Source organism: Marmota marmota, unplaced genomic scaffold, assembly GCF_001458135.2.
Source record: "Marmota marmota marmota unplaced genomic scaffold, marMar, whole genome shotgun sequence".
Lineage (NCBI taxonomy): Eukaryota > Metazoa > Chordata > Mammalia > Rodentia > Sciuridae > Marmota > Marmota marmota.
The window spans coordinates 12,720,823-12,735,402 of NW_026000164.1; the positions used below are offsets into that span (position 1 = coordinate 12,720,823).

The 14,580-nt window shown below is 35.7% G+C and overlaps 1 protein-coding gene across 2 annotated transcripts in view; it reads right to left on the minus strand.

The window, feature by feature from the left end:
- Positions 1 to 14,580, minus strand: part of Trim24 (tripartite motif containing 24) — a 102,706-nt gene that overhangs the window by 68,969 nt on the left and 19,157 nt on the right. Inside the window, exon 2 of one of the 2 annotated variants that reach the window (XM_015493789.2) lies at positions 9,239 to 9,264. In XM_015493789.2, coding sequence (XP_015349275.1) covers positions 9,239 to 9,264 — 26 coding nt within the window. Of the gene's footprint in view, positions 1 to 9,238; positions 9,265 to 13,107; positions 13,131 to 14,580 lie in introns of both variants that reach the window. The other variant, XM_015493790.2, reaches the window with a different exon arrangement.

Below are 14,580 nucleotides of genomic sequence, written 5' to 3' on the forward strand. Positions count from 1 at the left end.
AAAATTCAAAGATGATCTAAATAAATGGAAAGACAAAATTTATAGGTTGAAATAATCAATGTGATATATAGGTTTAAAACAATTCCTGTTGAGAGTCAGAATGACAACTGGCATATTGCCAGAGGGAATGGTTGAAAGGTGACCCAGTGAACCATTGAGATGATGATTTGAGTTAAGCTGTATATAATTGCTACGATGCTGGATTGATTGAGTTGTATATGGACCCTGCTGGGGGGGGGGAATAGGGCGGGTCCAGGAATCGGAATCTGCCTCGGGTGTCAGCTACTTTGGAGTTCCCGTGCAGTTCTCACAGGGATTCAGGGAGATTGGGCGCGTGGAGCTTGGTGGAAGGAGTGTGTTCCCAAGTAGTGTGTGTACAGTGCCAGTGAGAGTTGGGGAATAAAGAATTGCTGTTTGAACCTACAAAGCTTTGTGGCGGCTCAGTTATTTGTGCCCAGCCAGACTGCGGCAAATTCCCAATACAATCCCAGCAACATTTTCTGTAAAGATAGGATTATCTGAATACTTACACAGAAATGCAACTGCACTATTAGACTAAATCAGTATTCATTTAAAAAAGAAGAAAGTGGACAAATCACTTCTCAATTTCAAGACTTTATAACGTGTGTGTGTGCATACACACACACACACACGTTTATAAATGTATGTATATATACATAGGCATGGTTGTTAATGTTGATTCTCCACAATTGATTGATCTATAGGTTGATACATTCCTATCTAAATCCCAGCAAGACTTTTTATATTTACCATCAAAATTATCCAAAGACTTCACACAGGAAAGAAAAGGAACTGGAATGACTAACCCTTGAAAAAAGAAGTGAGAAGAAATCACTGTACCCAATTTTTAAGGCTTATACAGATACAGTTAATTGAGATAAGAGTGATATTGGGGGAAAGACGGACACATGAATGAATAGAACAGAACAAAGAACCAGAAATATACCCATACAAGTAAATCAAACTAATTTGCTAGAGATGTAAGAGCAATTGAATGGAAGAAGGTAATCTTTTTGATAAATTGTACTGCAACAAGTACCTATCTACAGGGCAAAAACTGAACCCTGGGTAGACACAATGGGGCACAGCTGTAATCCAAGCTACTTTTGAGTCAGAAGCAGGAGGATCACAAGTTTGAGTCTGGCCTGGGAAACTTATAAGAGAGACCCTGTCTCAAAATAAAAATAAAAAGGACGGGGTATGTAGCTCAGTGGTAATGTGCCCCTGGATTCAATCCCTAGTACTGTTGGGAACACATATAACGGCGCAGCACCCCAGAAAAAAAACCAACATGGCGTCTAACGACCCTCTTTACCCTCTTTGTTTCTTTCACTGGTGCGAAACATTCCCGCCGCTCCAATGTTCAAACCCTGCCGGTGGGAAGCCTTAGCCCCAATTAGAATTAACTTCTTGGGCTCCGGAACTGACATATGGAAGAGCTTGCCAATAAACGGGCGACCTGTTATCTACCTCAGCCCCTGCTACCTCTCTTCGACCTATATAAACACACAGCCTTTTGTAATAAAGTGGAAACCTCTTTGGTAATCTGTGTCGTGTGATGCGGCGTTTTTCCAGTCTTACAAGTACCAGTAAATAAATAAATAAACAAATAAAAAAACAAGACTGGAGATGTAGCCTGGTGATAAAGCACCTCTAAGTTTAATTTCCAATACTAGAAAATAAAAACATCAACCTAAATTTCACACTTTATATAAATTTAACTCTAAATAGATGAGGTTTCAATGTAAAACAGAGTCATAAAACCTTCAAAAGAAAATCTTAATGACTTAGGACTTGTGAAGAGTTCTTAAACATGACACACAAAATAATCCATAAAAATGAAAGTATTGATGAACCTGTCTTCCATAAACATTAAAAACTTGCTCTTCAAAAGATCCTGTGAAGAGGAGATAAAGGACAAATAGACCTTTGGAGAAAACATTTGCAAACTTCATATCTAACAAAGAATTCATATCTATATATATATAAGGAACTTTCAAAATGCAACATTAAAGGCTGGTCATAATGGCGCATGCTTATAATCCCATCTACTAGGGAAGCTAGCTAAGGCAAAAGGATCACAAGTTTGAGCAACATAGCAAGATCCTGTGTTTCCAAAAAGAAGAAAACAAAAGAGTGAAAATAAAAGAGATCTGAAGAGATATTTTACTGATGAAGGTAGACACATGACATATAAACACATGAAAAGATGATACATGCTATTTATTAGTCATTAAATAGAAATTTAAGACCATGATGAAGTATCAATAGTTATTAGAATACCAGAATATTAGTTACTAAAACAGTTAAAATAAAAAGTGGTAACAAGATCAAATGCTAGTGAAATGAGGAAAAACTAAATTCCTCTTATACACTGTCAAAAGGAACATAAAATAGGTACAACTTTGGGATATTCTTTGACAGTTTCTTTAAAAACTAAACATGTTTATCATATAACTCTACAATCTCACTCCCAGGCATTCCAGAGAAATAAACTTAAGTCTACACAAAAACCTGAAAATAATGATTAAATAAAACTAATGATTAAATAAACTATAGCACAGCTACATCATGGAATACAGACAGTAATAAGAAGCAACTGATTACAGCACAGACCTGTAATCCCTCCTTCTTGGGAGGCTGAGGCAGGAGGATTGCAATTTCCTGTCTCAGAATAAGAATTAAAAATGGCTGTAGCATAGTGGTTAGAGTGCTTGTGTAGCATGAACATGACCCTAGAGTTCAATTCCCAGTACCACAAGAAAGGGGCAGGGGAATGGGAAGCAACTATTGACATATACTGTTATGATAAGATTACAATAAATCACTGAGTAAAGCAGGAGATGGAACCACTTTTATTCACCAGCTGTTGGGACACAAACTGGCGAGATGGGAGGAAAACTGCAAGTCTGCATTCCTTGACCCCCTCCAAGGGTTAGAGCACACCTTTCATAATTTAAAACCACAAGTAAAGCATGTCAGCACACTAACCATAAGTAGCTGTTGCTATGATTCAAAACCACAAACAAAAATCATGAGATCTAAAATCATAAGCAGAAGAGGAAGTGGGTCAAGATGACCCTAGTTGAGTATAAGTTAAAGAATGTTTACTAATGTCTAGACAAACATTCTCTGACATTCTATGCAGTTAGGGTACATTGCACAAATACAATGTATAAGAATTGCCATTTTGTGCTGCCAACTATGCTATGCTAAGCAACTGTTGGTGGGTACAGAGGCAGGGTTTTCCCATGGGAGAAACATTTCTTACATGACATGGAGTCTCAAGGTAAAATAAAGTTGGTTTGGTCATCGCCCATAGAGTCTGGCACATAACAATATAATAAATTGAACAGATCTTAAGGACATCATTATGAGTGTGGGGAAAAAAGCTAATTTCAAAAAGTAACTAATGAAAGACTTGCTAGCTTCTGTCAGAGCACTCTCCTGGGGCTTGAAGAGAATCCAAGGACTAGTAAACCTCATAGCAAGTCAGCTCCCATGCATTAAGTATTGCCATGATCACTCAACTACTAAATGGCAAATTGGAACCCTGCCTAATATCCCATCTTGTGCAAATTCTATATGGTAAGTAAACAGAGATACAGTATGGCTGGGGGTGTAGCTCTGGGGTTGAACAATTGCACAGCATACACGAGGCCCTGAGTTCACACTTTAATGCACACACACAAAAAGATAAAGCATGAATTTTAAAGCCATAGATTTACATTAGTTCTCTTTGCCAATTACTCCAAACCCCTAAGCAATCTTTTTGAGTCACTATTTCCCCTTTTTAAAAACAATTGATGATAATGATATGGTTACAACAATATTGAGAACTGTGTTCTATTATTTGTGTTAAATATTTCATGGTCATCAGATTAATTTTTAGGCAGGATTGTTTAAAGGATTATAGGAGTAAATGTATAGAAGGGGTCTAACCAGGGCTGGTATCTGATAAACCTGTGCCCTCCAATTAAAATTAGATGGCAACACTTGATTTTTCCCAAAGTTACCAGTGTCACCTATCTATTGGATTCCCTCAAAGCATGATCTACTAAAGCTATGAATGAATTCTGAGTCAACAAATATGCCTCTACTAAATGTTGGTTAATTCTAAATTTGCACCTTTACCTGAGTTTCAGTCCCATACCACAGGTGAACCATTTAGTATGGAAAAAAAAAAAAAAGCATCACATATGATGCCATAAATACCCTGCCTGGGTGAGGGAAGTGATTCTTTTGACACATTATCCTAGGAAAATTGAGAATACTGTGGAAACATAACTTCCCTTTTTGAAAAGGGAAAATCTGAAATCAGGTAATCAAGGAGTCAGTAAACTAGAAATAGAAAAGCAAATGCCATAAACTCTTTCTTTGTCAACACTAAACAGTCAGGATACAGAATATATGTTCAAATAAGCTAAAACAAGGAAACCACCTATTTATTAAATTGGAACTACTTAACCTACAAATGTTATATTTTTCTGAATTTTAAAGGAAAAGATCATGTTCATTACCCATCTAAATCTAAGATTCTGTGTTTGCGGGCATCATGAAGTATGTATAGATAACTATAAAGTCATAAGGCATAACTGCTGGGGGAAAATGATGACAGATCACTAGTTATATCCTTACAAAAGTAATGATTTTAAATGAACTTACTAGCATCTGTTTTTATTCTTTTTTCCACAAATGATAAGTTTTAAGCTTTGGGGTTTTGAGATCTGAGTATGATTTGTAATCTTGTTTTGTAAAGTTTTAGTTTCTGAAATCTAAACATAATTCAGGGCTTATCATTTGACATTATATGCTAGGAATAGTTGGCATTTTTTTACCCATTTCTACAAAAGAGATGTAGATTTAAGGTCTCTTAAATACATACTGTGGGTCCCAGACACAGGTTAGTTAATGACTGGACCATGAGATGGATAACCTCAAGTCAGGCAACTGTATTCTGACATCCATGGGAGAAAAAGAAGAGAATCTATAGAATGCATATTAGTGCTCTGTCCATGGTCCTGTCTTACCATTAATGGCTCACTACTGTTACATACATAGTAATGTATCACTTAGCATTCAGGATATAATCTGAGAAACGTGCCCTTAGGATTTGTCATTATGTGAACATTAGGGTGTACTTACACAAATCAAAATGGCTACAAAAATCACTATGTGACAGAATCCTATGGGGGAACAGTGTATATACAATCCATCATTGACTGACTTCTTTTACAGTTGACAAACAAAAGACTGGAATAAAAGCTCTCTCCAAAAAAAAATCTACTTTTTTTTTTTTTTTGGCAGTACTGGGGATTGAATTCTGGGTCTTGTATTTTAGGTAAGTGTGCTAACACTGAGCTACAACCCTAGCTCAAAACCCTACCTTAAATACACAGAGAGAGGTTTTAAAAAATAGGTTGGATACACATTCAAACAATAAATATGTTCAGTTCTCCAGGTAGCCTTGGACTAAGGCAGTTCTTGCCCCCTTCTCAGTTGTAATTCTAAAAAAACTATGTAAAATATGCTAGGGATGCACCATCATGAGAAATGAAGGAGCTGACTGAAGTGTCCAATTTCTGTTCTGTCCCATAAACATAAACAGCATGTCCTTCAGTGCTTTAGTTCACTGAAGCATATTGCCTCTGGGGTATAAAACCCAGGGTAGGCTGCTCTCTGTGGTCCCTTCCCTGCAGTACACAGACAAGATTTCATCTACCTGGCAGCTTCATTAAGCCTTGGTGGACTGGTTTGCTATGCACTCTCTGCTTCTACTGTCCCTTGATATTTTTCTGTGAGTAATAAACCTGCTTCATGTAACTTGTGTGAGTGCTCTTTAGGCAAATAGTCAAAATGCAGCCCCAGATGAAACGGGATGAAATGGTAATCAGTGCATTATAATTACCAGACAAAGTAGACTTCAGAAATAGAATAGTACCACAGAAATAGAATTATTACCAGAAAGACTATGTAATGATAAAGAATTCTAATTCACATTCACCCAATTAACAGAGCTTCACAACACATAACAACAAAAAATAATATGGCTAGAAGAAAAGCAGACAAATCCATATTGTACTGGAGATTTTGACTCCCCTCTCAGTCAACAGAAAATCACTAATAATACAGAATAAGACTTAAATAACTTGATCAACAAATATTTAAAGAATACCCAAAATGTAAATGAGACAGTCACCAAGATACATAATACTAATCAATAAAACATGTTTTAGGAGAACTACAAAACAAACAAAAAAACCCAGAATATATTCCATGTCCAAGATGAGATTGGTTTAGAATTATATATATGAAGAAAACAATGACAGTCCTTTCCTTTCTGTCCTCATCCACTGTTTGGAGCTAAACGTCTAAGGAAATTTTTGTGAAGTCACTAGCTGGGCACCTAGTAGAATGGAACAGAAACTTCAGTGACCACATAATACAAGGAATACAAACTTTGCAAAACAGTTGGAAAAAGTCACAATGGATTATTCCGGTTACCAAGAATAGAAATCAATAATAGTCCCATAAGAATAAAACAATTTGGAATTCTAGATTTAACCACAGGAACAAGATCTCAGTTTATCCATCTTAGAATTCACCACATAACAGATTACATGAAAAAAAATATGCTTTTGCTAGATACAGAAAAGGTACATGCTTTTAAAAACATATATTCATGCCGAAAAATACACACATACATAACTGTACCCCTCTATGAATACTAGTAATAAATGGGGTAGTATACAGCATTAAATTTATACTCAATATTATATGCTGCTTTGAACTTGATAAAATTATTAGGTCCTTGAAGAGCCTAATCACAAGTCCTCTTCCTTACTCTACTTCTACAGATAATGTCTCCTAACCAAATAGCCTTTGTTTATCAACAAGACTATGCAGTTTCTACTTATCCTTGATTATCAGGTTCAGTTTCCAGTCAGCCTATAGAATTATTCAATCACGCCAATCACTTCCTACCATAGGAATCAAGGGGCAACCCCCGTCGTGATACTATATAGGAAGTTCACCTCCCCAAAGTCCCCATTCACTATGTAATAACCCATGTAGTTCTGCATGGCAATGTGTTGTCCTTCTCTCTCCAGATTTATCAGTATATGTAATTAATAAACTACTGATGATTTTATCTGTCCAGTTTAGAGTACTAGGTGTTAGGCCCCCTTCATGATACTATGGGGAAATTCTCTCACCAGTGAGTTGAACAGCAGGTTATTAAAACAATAGGAACACTGGTACCACTCGAATTCAATGATGTACTGGAGTTTAGGCAGCATGAAAAGGTAAGAAAAAGGTTTAAGAATTAGAAATGATGAAATGAAAGTAGTGTTACTCACAGTTATGATTATACACATAGAAAAAGCCAAATGAGTGAGACAAATTACTAGAATGTGATTAAACAAAGTTATTGGAAAAAAAATTTTTTTAAATGTTATATCTCTGGGCACAGTAGAGTGGCATATACCTGTAATCCCAGCTGAGAGGCTTAGGGAGGAGGATCACAAATTCAAGGTCAGCCTCAACAACTTAGCAAGAACCTGTCTCAAAATTAAATGTTTTAAAAAGAGTTGGAGATGTAGTTCAGTGGTAGAGTATCCCTGGGATCAGTCCCAAGTACCACAAAAAAAAAAAAAAAAAAAAAAGTTGCATAGTTAAATATATTGACTATGAATAAAAAGGTAAAATGTAAAAATAATGTTAAAATGCCATTTATAGAACCATCAGAACCTACCAAATATCTAAGGAAAATCCTAAGTAATGTGTAAAATCCTCATAGGAATAATTATAAATATTTAATAGTCATTAAAGAAAACCTAAGAGAGGCCAGATATGAGGGTGCATTCCTGTAATTCAGTGAGTCTTGAGGCTAAGGCAGGATTCCAAGGATTCCAAGTTGGAGGCTAGCCTGGGCAACTTAACATCCTCTCTCTAAAATAAAAATTTTACAAAATTACAAAAGGGCTGTGGGTATAGGTCAGTGGTAGAGTGTCCCTGGGTTAAATCCCCAGTAACAAAACAAACAAAAACAACAAGAAAAATCATGGCTCTGGACTAGAAAATTCAACATTACAAACATGTAAACCTCTCTCCAAACTGACTTAACAGTTTTCACAATCCCAATCAATATTCTGTAATTTTTTTGGGGGGGGGTGGGGGTTGGAATTTGAAAGGTGAATTCTAAAATTTATATAATTCAAACAATGAAAAAAATCAAAAGATGTTTCTGAAGAAAAACACAGGTGATGTTGGGGGTTTATATTATGGATTGTTTTTACCAGCTATCTAAACCTACTACAAAGACAAATTATGGTAGTGGTTCAGAGGAGTGCCTAACAGCCCACTAGATCAGAATTGCCTGAGAATCAGATTGAAGTGATGAGAAACAAACTTATGTACATATTAAATAATTAATAATTAATAGGGATGGCAGTACAGAGCATTGAAGAATGGAATTTTCAATAATGGGGCTGGTAAAAAATGAAACTGGATTCCAACCCTCACCATACATATAAATCAAAGGAAGAATAAAAGAGAAAAGAAAACAAACAAACAAAAACCTAAACATGAATGGCAAACTATACTGCTTTTAGAAGAAAATAACTGTATAACTTTGGGATATAGACAGATTCTTTAAGACTAAAACACAAAGGCAAATTTATAAAATTAAGTATCATTCAAAGAACCCTACTAAGAAAGAAAAACAGAATGAGAGGTTAGTGCAAATATAAAAGAACTCCTGTAAAATTTTAAAGAAATAGTCCCAAAACAACAAAAATCAAAACAAAAAGTGGACTGAGAAAAGAGACTTAAAGAAGAACCTCACAAAAGCTGAAATCCAAATGGTCAGTATGAATATGAATATGAAAGGTACTCAACCTAAGTAGTAATTAAGGAAAAAAAGTTCACAAGAAGCACCTGAAATATTGCCAAAAAATAAAAAGATTAATACCAAATACTGATAAACATCTCAGCTAACAAGAACATATAAGAACTGATCATGGGCATATAAAGTTGATATTAAGGTGAAGATTTACATACTTCTCTGTTCTTCAGTAAAAATGCCTCAGGACTCAAAATTTATCAGGAGCAAGAGAAACATTGCTTTAAAAAGCCAAAAGCAATTTAGCTATTGTGAATTGTGCTGCTATAAACATCCATGTGGTTGTGTCCCTGTAGTATGCTGTTTTAAGTCCACTGAGTATAGACCAAGGAGAGGGATAGCTGGGTAAAATGGTGGTTCCATTCCCAGATTTCCAAGGAATCTCCATACTGCTTTCCATATTGGCTGCACCAGTTTGCAGTCCCACCAGCAGTGTATGAGTGTACCTTTTCCCCCACATCCTTGTCAACACTTATTCTTGTTTGTATGCATAATAGCTGCCATTCTGACTGGAGTGAGATGAAATCTAGAGTGGTTTTGATTTGCATTTCTCTAATTGCTAGTGATGACGAACATTTTTTTCATATACTTGTTGATTGATTGTATCCTCTTCTGAGAAGTGTCTGTTCAGGCCCTTGGCCCATTTATTGATTGGGTTTTTTTTTTGTGTGTGTGTGTGTGTGCTTAGCTTTTTGAGTTCTTTATATAGCCTAGAGATTAGTGTTCTATTTGATGTGTGAGGGGTAAAGATTTGCTCCCAAGATGTAGGCTCTCTCTTTACCTCACAGATTGTTTCTTTTGCTGAGAAGAAACTTTTTAGTTTGAATCCATCCCATTTATTGATTCTTGGTTTTAATTCTTGTACCACAGGAGTCTTATTAAGGAAGATGGGGCCTAATCCCACATGATGGAGATTAGGGCCTATTTTTCTTCTATTAGACATAGAGTCTCTGGTTTAATTCCCAAGTCCTTGATCCATTTTGAGTTTGAGTTTTGTGCATGGTGAGAGATAGGGGCTTAATCTCATTTTGTTGCATATGGATTTCCAGTTTTCCCAGCACCATTTGTTGAAGAGGCTATCTTTTCTCTAGTGTATGTTTTTGGTGCCTTTGTCTAAAATAAGATAATTGTAGTTTTGTGGGTTAGTCTCTGTGTCCTCTGTTCTGTACCATTGGTCTATCAGTCTGTTTTAGTGCCAATACCATGCTGTTTTTGTTACTATTGCTCTGTAGTATAGTTTAAGGTCTGGTATAGCGATGCCACCTGCTTCACTCTTCCTGCTAAGGATTGCTTTAGCTATTCTGGGTCTCTTATTTTTCCAGATGAATTTCATGATGGCTTTTTCTATTTCTCTGAGGAATGCCATTGGAATTTTGGTCAGAATCGCATTAAATCTGTATAGTGCTTTTGGTAGTATGGTCACTTCGATAATATTAATTCTGCCTATCCAAGAGCAAGGGAGATCTTTCCATCTTCTAAGGTCTTCTTTGAGTTCTTTCTTTGGGGTTCTGTAGTTTTCATTGTATAGATCTTTTACCTCTTTTGTTGATTCCCAAGTATTTTATTTTATTTTATTCATTTTTTTGAGGCTATTGAGAATGGGGTAGTTTTCCTCATTTCCCTTTCTGAGGATTTGTCACTGGTACACAGAAATTCCTTTTTTTTTTTTAAATGGGTGTTTATTTTATATCCTGCTACTTTGCTGAATTCGTTTTACTAGTTCAAGAAGTTTTCTGGTGGAACTTTTAGGGTTCCTGGTATAGAATCATATCAAGAGCAAATAGTGCCAATTTGAGTTCTTCTTTTCCTATGTGTATCCCTTTAATTTCCTTGGTCTAATCTCTCTGGCCAGTGTTTCAAAAGAATTATGTTAAATAGAGGTGGTGAAAGAGGGCATCCCTGTCTTGTTCCAGTTTTTAGAGGGAATGCCTTCAATTTTTCTCCATTTAGAATGATGTTGGCCTAAGGCTTAGCATAGATAGCCTTTACAATGTTGAGATATGTTCCTGTTATCCCTTAAGTTTTCTAGTGTTTTAAACATGTAAAGGTGCTGTATTTTGTCAAATGCTTTTTCTGCATCTATTGGGATGATCATATGATTCTTATCTTTGAGTGTATTGATGTGATGAATTACATTTATTGATTTCTGTATGTTGAACCAACCTTGCTAATTGTGGAGCCAACCTAGGTGCCCTTCAGTAGATGAATGGATAAGAAATAGGTGGCATATATACACAATGGAAAGATGAATGGATTAAAAATGTTGCAAATATACACAGTGGAATTTTACTCAGCAATTAAAGAGAATAAAATCATGGCATGTGCAGGTAAACGGATGGTGTTGGAGAAGATAATGCTAAGTGAAGTTAGCCAATCCCCAAAAAAACAAATTTTGAATGTTTTCTCTGATAATGAGGCTGATTCATAGTGAGGTGGGGGCAGGGACATGGGAGGAATAGACAAACTCTAGATAGGGCAGAGGGATGGGAGGAAAAGGAAGGGGACAAGGGGTTCGCAAGGATGGTGGAATGTGATAGACATCATTATCCAAAGTACATGTATGAAGACATGAATTGGTATCAAAATACTTTATATACAACCAGAGATATGAAAAAATTGTACTGTATATGTGTAATAAAAATTGTAATGCATTCCACTGTCACTTATTTAAAAAAAAATAAAAATTGCTTGATGCATGACTAGTGTTCAGGAAAATTTGTAGAATTATGGATTTATGTGTTGTCCATTTAATTCTATGAATTCATATAAATGAAAATTTTGAGTTACATTTCAGTTCATGGTTTAATAAACCATGTAGTTCATATGCATTTGTAATATTTTTTTTAAAAATAGGGTTAAACACTTATCTTCTTGAATATTTATCATTTCTTTAAGGTAAAAACATTTACAATACTTTCTTTTAGCTTTTTGAAATAAATATTATACAACTGTCACCTACACTCACTCTACTATGCAAGTAGCACATAAGAATCCCTTGCTCCATCTAACTAGAATTTAGTACCCACTGACCACTCCCTCCACCATTTTACTCAACCTCTGATAACCACCACTCTCTCAATTTCTATGAGATCAACTCTTTTTGTTTTATTCCCTATATGAGTAAAATAATATGATACTTGTCTTTCAGTGCCTGGTTTATTTCACTTAACATAATGATCTCCAGTTCCACCCATGTTGTCACAATGACATTATTTCATTTTTATTGAATATATTCCATTGTGTATATATATATATACCACATTTTTAAAATCCATTCATCAGATGATGGATGCTTAGGTTGTTTCCATCTATGGCTATTGTGAATAGTGGTACAATAACACAGAAATACAGAGTCTCCTTAGCATACTGATTTCATTTCCTCTGGGAAAATACCCAGGAGAAGAATTACTGGATCATATGGTAATTGTTTTTATTTATTTATTTATTTTTTTAAGGAAACTCCATCCTTTTCCCCACAATGGCTATACTCATTTACATTCCCAATGACAGTATGTAAGGGTTCTCTTTTCTTCACTTCCTTACCAGCAGTTGTTAACCACTTTTTTATAAGAGCATTTTTTTTCTTTTGTTGGTGGTCTGGGGATCAAACCCAGGTCATTGCATATACCATCCAATCCCCCATCCAATAATAGCCATCCTTACTAGTATGAGGTGACACCTCATTGTGTTTTGATTTGTATTTCCCCATTTAACAATGTTGAGCATTTTTTCATATCCCTGTTGGCTATCTATATTGTATGTCCTCTTCTGAGAACTGTCAGGCCCATAGCCTAGCTGTGCTTCAGTTGCCAAAGGACCAAAGACATCCTGAGACAGTGTGTGAGATAGGTTTATGGTAAACTATTTACATGAAGGTCTAGTGATGGTGGGCTGGAAAAGTAGCACCCCTGTCCTCAAGGCATTTTGCCACAAAGTCCAGGGGTTATCAACTAGACTAGTAGCCCTTATCTTCTCCACAGTGCTTGGTTCTGTATTGATTACCACAAGGTGAGGGGTTTTATAGGTTAGCTACATAAACAGTGACATAATTAGCTCACTCTGTCCCATAGCATGACCAGCTTTACAAGGAACTTGGCATATGTGTACAAAAGCAGCTTTCTACTTATAACACTATGTTTCTAGTATGTGTGAAAGAGTCAAATGTTATTCAAGATAATACTTACCTGTACATTCAGGACTAGACCCACTTTCACTGTTCCCTTGACTTGACTGAATTCTTGGGAATGAAAAAAAAAATGTTCCAGGGACATGATGTTTTATTATCCTCTTTTTTTTTTTTTGGTCAAGAATGACACGACTTTCTCCTTTGGTGTATCACCCATTCTTAAGTCAGGTTACTTTTTGGTGAGTTTTTAAAGTTTGTTTTTGAAAGTTCCTTATACATTCTGGATATTAATCCTTTCTCAGGAGTATGGTATGAAAACATTGTCTCTCATTCTGTGGTTGTATCTTCATTCTGATGACTGTTTTCTTTACTGTGCTAAGCTTTTTTTAGTATGATGTAAGTAATCCCATTTGTCTATATTTGCTTTTCTTTTCCGTGCTTTTGGGGTCTTATCAAACAAACACAAACAACAACAAAAAACAAAAACAAACAAACAAAACCCTTGACCATTCTAATATCCTAAAGAGTTTCCCACTTGTTTTAATTATACTAGTCTAGCAGAAAGTTCTTTTTAAGTTATAGTACCTCCAAGAGTATTACAAAAATCAGGAGTGACCTGTTCAAGCTTATAATACAAGATTGATAGATAATTCCGATCCAAACTTCTTTCCCCTCTCAAACTACTATGACTGAATTCTTTTAGTTTATCTGGGTCTCAAGAAGTTACTTAGGCTGGCTTTGAACTTGCAATCCTCTTGCCTCAGCCTCCAGAGTCACTGAGATTATAGGCATGTGCCACTACACCAGGCTTAAATCAAACATTTTATATATTATGAACTTTTGATTATATTGACAATTGAGCTGCAGAGCATATTTAAAAAACTATACCCCATTCTCAAACAGTTTCATTCTTGTAATTGAGTTGCTTGCATTTTTTCCCTCTAATTTTCTTAGTTTTTAGGTATTTATCACTAAATCAGCATCAAAATTTCCACCAGAAATGTAAATCCCTTTCAATACATTCAAATATAGCAAGTAATTCATGAGTTTATAATCATTTCCTCAGAAGAATGAAATCTGAAGTCCTTCCTGCAGTTCCAATGTTTCCCAAGCCTGCTGTAGTCTGCCATCCTGGGACTTTCCTTCATAATTATCCTGTGTAAATTCCTCTGCCTAATGACATCAACATAATTATTTATGTTTTATGACAAGTGAAATATAAATAGTTTCAAAATAACCATACCAATATAACCCCTGGTGTTTACACTGAATAATCTTAAATATAAGATTTCTGGTTAGGAATAGTGGTGCATGCCCATGATACCAGTTACTAAAGTGGCTGAGGCAAGAGAACAGCAAGTTTGAGGCCAGCCTTGGAAACTTAGATAGATCCTGTCTGAAAATTAATAAAAGAGCCAGGTATGTAATTCAATGGTGGTGTGCCCCTGAGTTCAAGCCCTAGTAACACCCCTCCCCCCCCCCCACATACAATGTAAATTTCTTTTTGTGCTTACGATATAGCATGCAAGAA